Source organism: Carlito syrichta, unplaced genomic scaffold, assembly GCF_000164805.1.
Source record: "Carlito syrichta isolate Samal-C Ts95f unplaced genomic scaffold, Tarsius_syrichta-2.0.1 Scaffold309297, whole genome shotgun sequence".
NCBI classification, from domain to species: Eukaryota; Metazoa; Chordata; class Mammalia; order Primates; family Tarsiidae; genus Carlito; species Carlito syrichta.
The window spans coordinates 88,673-95,548 of record NW_007253393.1 but is presented as its reverse complement, the minus strand read 5'-3'; the positions used below and the strand labels follow the sequence as shown (position 1 = coordinate 95,548).

General features: G+C 38.9%; 1 protein-coding gene across 1 annotated transcript in view; it reads right to left on the bottom strand.

Moving 5' to 3' along the window:
* Positions 1–4,821: 4,821 nt before the first annotated feature.
* The window catches only part of LOC103269574 (uncharacterized protein KIAA0895), a 13,730-nt gene continuing 11,675 nt past the window's right edge, over positions 4,822–6,876 (bottom strand). The window contains exon 5 of the mRNA XM_008067141.1: positions 4,822–5,669. Within this exon, the coding sequence (XP_008065332.1) occupies positions 5,511–5,669 (159 nt within the window). The 3' untranslated portion in view covers positions 4,822–5,510. The remainder of the gene's footprint in view (positions 5,670–6,876) is intronic.

Here is a 6,876-nt window from a genome sequence, read left to right as displayed (position 1 = left end):
TTCGAGACCAGCCTGGGCCACTTGGCAAGACTTCGCCTCTACAGTACATCAGAAAATTAGCTGGGCTTGGTGGTATGCAACTGTAGTTCCAGCAATTTGGAAGGCTGAGGCCAAAGGATTGCCTAAGTCCAGCAGGTCGAGGCTGCGGTGGCCGTGAGTGTGCCACTGCACTTCAGCCTGGGCAGAGTGACAGAGTGAGACTCCTACTCTAAAACAAAAATAAAAATAAAAATTTCAATGGCTTTAGGGGGTACAAATAGTTTTTGGTTACAGGGATTGTATAGTGGCAAAGAAGTCTGGGCAGTAAGTACCTGCCACCCTCATCTGTGTACATGCTACCCAATAGGTGATATTTCATTGTTCATATTTCATATAACTATTATTTCAAGTGGACACAGAGGAATGTTATTGAAGATATTTTTCAAGGCTGTAAATAGCAAACATAAAGAATACATATTTTGCTTTTCATCATAAATCATCTCGAGGAATTTTGTGTCAAACTTTTCACTGTGAGATTTCCACTGGTTGGAGGAAGAAGCATTTTGGAATAGACCTGCAGGAGACTCCCTCTCTTGGGTTCTTTAAAATCACACACACATATTTCCTAGAAGAGTTATACTTGCTTAAAATGAGTTTAGGGATTTAGCTGCAAGGGTCAACTAGCATGATTAAACATATAGAGGTCCTCCAGCCGAAAAAAATATTTGAAGGGACAAGAGAAGAAAGAGAAGGGAAAAAGAAAATAATTAGTGGTCCCTCTAGTGGAGAATTGTGAAGGGACACTCAGAAATTCACTCAAGACTTCTTGCTTGTGCTCAGACTGCCCAAAGGTCCTGCTGGCTGTTCTTTGCTTGCTAATATCTAGGAGAAGGGACCAAAGGAGGGGAGGAGGGGAACAAAAAACAGAGGACATTTTTTTTTTTTTTTAGAGGGCGAGCCCCCTTTGTAATACAGGCTTCTCCTGCTAGGTGAGTGTTCTAGGAACCCATTAGCATCTGTGTACCAGCTAGCACTTGTTGTGAGAGACTGCGTTCGGATTCAGAGAATTTTTTTTTTTTTTAGATTCAAGGCATTTGCCTATTTCATGATGTATGATTTACAAGTGCACCTGCCCACACTGCACTGTTTGGCAGTTTTTGATAAAAATGGCACAACCCGGGTGCCCGACCCTTCCTACTCACCCAATCTCACCCTGAGCGACATTTAAAAATTAAATGATTTTTTTTAAAGTCCATTTAAAGAAATGTTTTGCCCATGTGGAAGAGGAAGAACTAAAACACAAAAACGGCAGAAGCACTCGACACCCAAATTGATGAGTTCAAAAACTGTTTTGAGCAGTGGAAAAAGTGTCTCGGTAAGTGTATTGCTTCAAATGGATAATACTTTGAAGGAGACTGAAGTTTAAACATGTAAGAATACAAATGAATCCAAATTTTTAGGGGGTGTCCCCCTCATAACTGCTGACTGGATCACTCCAAATAAATCACCACAGAGGAAATGAGATCTGTACCACAAACCAATGACAAGAATCCCTGTCTTCCTCCATCTAGAGGGGTCAGTGGACCTGCAGGAGACAAGCTTTTTAATTTTCTTAGCAGCAATTAATTAGGAAAGTAAATATGATAGAGGTATTTTTAAATGGCAAGAGAACCAAATAGCTGATTTATATAAATTTGAGATATTTACACCTTAGATCATTACATTTTTGCTGCTATTAAGAATTTTAGTAGGCCGGGCTCGGTGGCTCAGCCTGTAATCCCGCGCCTTGGGAGGCCAAGGTGAGTGAACTGCCTGAGCCCGCGGGTTCGAGACCCGCCTGGGCAACTTGGCAAGCCCTCATCTCTATAATAAATAAAAAAAAAAAATTAGCCGGGCGTGGTAGCGCGCGCCTGTAGTTCCAGCCACTTGGAAGGCTGAGGCGGAAGGATCGCCGGAGCCCAGCAGGTCAAGGCTGCAGTGGCCGGGAGCAGCCACTGCACTCCAGTCTGGGTGGCAAAGTGAGACTCCAACTCAAAAAAAGAAATTTAGTGACAGATATATAGTGACAGGATTTTTTTCAGGATTATCTCATCCCCATGTTGAGGAAAAGAAAGTCTCCGGAGCCCTGCAATCTTGAGACTATCATCCACTGAAATGCCACCTATCCTTAAAGCTTACCCACAGCTCACTGAAAAGCACTGGTATTTCACATTCTGGCACCAGTTTCAAGTTAACTATTGGAATTACAGTGAACAAAAGTGGTTTTAAATGATAGTTGGTTGACAACGCTTACACAGTGCAGATACATTTTTGAATGAGAAGACCAGTCCCTTGTTACTGATGGGTGAGGGCACGTGCACGTTCCTCTTGGTCCCTGCTCCAAGTGCATCTTCTCAAGATGAAATGTTGGCTCCCTTGGGCATAAGCAGGAGGTCTCAAGGGCTCTCCCCCAGAGATTTGAGGACCCAAGTAACTGCCTTCTTGGTCTACTCCTTCCCCTGGGCTAAAGCTGCTTTGGCTCCAAACACAATCCTCACAAAGAACAGAAATAAAATCCCATGAACAATCAGCGCTTTGCAGATAATCTTTCTCTCTCTGCTTCAAACACACGGGCAGGCCCACTGACTGGAGTGTGTATTCCTTTGGTAGCACTTTTTGGGCACGGGACTGACTGTGCTGTGACCTGCTTCTGCACCTTTCCTCACTGAACTGTGTGTCTTTTCTTCTTCATCAGAGGATATCTGGTACTCAGCACAGATCTTGCTCGATAGGTCCTGCATAGAAGTTTACCAAATGGACAGGGTAGTACCTTATAACAAAAGTGTCCTTTCCTCTCCTTTTCCCTTTTCCATGTGCCCCATGAGAGAATAAGCTAAAACAACAAGGGGCAAGGTGGAGTGTGGCAAAGGTAATACTTCTCTATAAGTAAGGGCACTAGAAGACAAGCATAACTGATGTCCTTGCAATAATCACCACAAAATAAAAAACAAGAAACACCACAATAAAAATATAATTGGGATTGCAAAGAAAACAAGTTTACATGCATATAAATCCAAACTACTTCATTGGAGAATCTCAGTTGTATTTCTTTTTAATATAGGTAGACACAAAATGCCCAAAGATATATAAGACAATCTACAAATTTTAAACACTTTTACAAAGGTGAAAATATAAAGAAATGAAGACTATGGATTTATGTTTGCAGACATAAATTTACTTTGAATCCCATCTGATGTCAAAAACTAACAGTTTATCAGAATTTGTATTTGATACCATTATATGTTAAAATTATAGCAAACAAAACTGATGAAATCCTAATCATCAACAGCCTATAGCAAATAATGATTATAATTAAAATTAATATAATCTTTATTTTTCTAAGTACTGTTGCTATAATTTTCTGTTTATTAAAAATTTTATTTTAGGGAACAAAACTGACCTTACTGCTATTTCAGGAAAGAAAATTAATAAACATTTATCCAATATTCAACCTCAACTTTTAAAGTTTAGAGTTAAGTATTTCTGCTAATCTGAAACTACTTTTGGTTCAATGCTAACTTTTAAAATATCTTAAGACAGTCGATGTGATTTAAGGTCATTTTGTCTGCAAACTGCTCAAGTTTTTCATCTTTATACCAAAGCAATAAGGCAAGGAAGCAGTTCCTTTTCCAAATCAGACAGAGAAAATATTCACCCATTTTAAAATTCGGGAACCAGAACCACTATAAATGTTCCCACCAATAGGAAATTAAGGCTGCTGTGATTTTCCTGTATATTTAAACCATAACATAAGATTAGTAGTGCTACTGCCTGCAAAAGTTGAATCTATAACCTTTGGGCTTGAATCACAGGGCATAAACATTGCCATTTCTATCTATACTTCTAAGATACTGTTTTCACAATCACCTTTGATAAATTTTAAAATGAAGCCAGAAAACACTACACACAGCTGAAAGTGCATGGCTCTGCAGCAAGGAGATCATGCTTGAGGTGCTAAGAGCAGATTCTAGTGTCTGGTTTGTATTGGCACACTCTGCCCCAGCCCAGCACACCCGCCAGCATGGCACATGTTGGGGGGTGAGTATAGCTCAGGGAGTAAGGCCTTTCAACACTCCAAAGCTCCTGGCTCTTGACTGCCAAAGGTAAGATGTATGGCTTTGCAAAAACTCCCAGGCATCAGCTAGAGTATATTTTGTTTGCTGCAACATTCTTCTTTGAGGCAAGCCCTTCTGGATATGTGAAAGAAAAAAATCACATAACCTAGCCAGCATGAATATGAACCAGGCTTCACAGTATACATCTACCAGTGTTAGCACCATATTCTAGCCTGAACTGAGGTAACTCTCGGATAGTTTTGGGTAGAAATTACAGCAGCAATCCTGAATGGAGTACTTACAGCGGCATTCTTTCTGATCATTAAGTAAGTTGTATGAAGACCCATTTAATCCCATGTATATATATCCAAGTATATAATGAAACTGATAAGTTACAAAACTGGGCATATAAGTTATAGCAGGAGAAATACAGCAAAACAGGACTCTTATTTTAAAACTCAAACTATGTCATTATTGGGTTGATGAAGTCAAGGATATTGCTAAAATACACTGAGCCAATATTACAAAGTCATCTTATCAAAGAGCAATGGCTGGAAATTTCTCTTCTGAGAGCAGGGTTCAAGTTTACTGTGAGTGCTACCCAGTCCCTACATTTAACTACATCAGTCTATTTGTCCCGTGCCTGTAACATATTCAATTTAATAAAAAGGTGAGTAGCCCTTCCCAACTATTGTGATTTATGCAGAAAATTCTCTTTGTAACTTGTACTTATCATTTCTATAAAGGATGTAGTGGGAAAGACCTTAAAATGTAAAGTACAATATGTTTCAGCAAATGAAAACATAGTTAAGAGATAACTGGACAAAAAGAGGTAATTTTCTAATTTAGTTCCTATAAGCTGATAAGATGAAACAATGTTAAAATAAAGGACTTAATGAAAATTTTTCCAACTGCTTTCCCCTTCCCTTTAAAATTACTTAACCTATAAAAGAAATAAAAAATCTTTGATATAGCTAGCTTCTTGGATCATCAGAAAACTACCTTTTAAGGAGAATAATTACCATTATTTGTCAAATAAAGCATAACTTTGGAGCCTGACAACAGTGGAATTCAGCCAGGCTCCAGCTGGGGCCAGCCTTGGTACTCAGGCAGGAGCACAAGGCCAGCACTCACTGCTCAGGCAGAAGTTCATCACTCAATTCCACCAAGAGTCTTCAAAAACACTCAGCAGTATTTTCAGCTGATTCTCTTGAAAGTCGGAAAACAAGAGCAACTTCCCCTTGCAGCCTATAGAAACATTTTAGGGAAATAACTTAAGGTTTGTATGTAACCTAAAAATTCAGCTGAATACTAAAGGCCATTCTTCAGAAAACTCAAGTAAACATTCTCCTTTTATAAATCTGCTGGTGCTAACTGCACCTAATTGGTAATATACATAGAGGTATAGCTTAGCTATGTTTGCAAGAAAACTAATTACTATATAAGATCTTTCAGTTCCCTGTCAGTCAGTTCATTCACTTCCATGATCTTCTCTAAGTGTTCCATATATCGGCCATGGTCCTGCAGGAAGTGAGGAACTCTCATGTTTTCAATAACTGCCAATCCTTTTAAGCGATCCACATCTTCATAGGAAACCTGAAAAAAGGAAGATAGGTCAATTTCAGAGCATAACTACAAGGTACATTTTATAGACAAATTTTTTTCCTGGGTCTTAAATGAAAGTATAAACATTATTTTTCAAAGTATTTTAATAGCTGTAGAATAACAAAAATCAGTGGCTTACTTTTTTGACTGTGCTAAATAATAATGTCTGCCCCTCATACCATGACCATAACAAAAGAAGATAATTTTTAAGTGTCATATTTGATTCAACCCTCATCTTGGAACTACTAAGTTTATCTAAAAATTAGACAAATAAGCCCTTATATGTGTGTGAGAGACTTTAAATCCAAACAAATCTCCTGACTAAATCTAAATAAAAGAATCAAGAAAATAGCTAAAATGTAAATGAATATTATTAAATTAGAAAAATTAGCATAGCTGGGCAAGATAGCTCAAGCCTGTAATCCCAGCACTCTGGGAGGCCGAGGCAAGAGGATTGCCTAAGCTCAGGGGTTTGAGACCAGCCTAGACAACTTGGTGAGACCGCATCTCTACAATAAATCAAAAAATAAGCCGGGCGTGATAGTGTGCGCCTGTGGTTCCAGGTACTTGGAAGGCTGAGACGGAAGGATTGCCTGAACTCAGCAGTTTGAGGCTGCAGTAGCCTTGAGCGTGCCACTGTACTCCAGCCTGGGCAACAGTGAGACCCCAACTCAAGAAAAAAAAGAAAGAAAGAAAAAGAAAAATTAGCATAATGATACAGGTTGAACATCCCAAATCCAAGTCACAAATCCAAAATGCTCCAAAAATTTTTGAGCACTGACATTATGTTTACAGGAAATGCTCATTGGAGCATTTGGAATTTCAGATTTTCAGATTTGGAATGCTCAACAAGTAAGGAATTTAAATATTCCAAAATCTAAAATCCCAAACACTTCTGGTCCCAAGCATTTTGGAGAAGAGATACTCAACCTGTATATTAGAATCCTATTTCTATTTAATTTGGGAAATATGATTTGTTACATTCTCTTGCTTTCATTTTGATTTTTTGTAGGTATTTTTTAAAAATTCACATCTCTTTCATTCTCCTATGTAAGAAGTCAGTCATTTACAGGTATTTATATTATGTTTAGAAATGAAATTTTTTGCCGGGCTCGGTGGCTCAGCCTGTAATCCCGCACCTTTGGGAGGCTGAGGTGAGTGGATGGGCCTGAGCCCTTGGGTTCAAGACCCGCCTGGG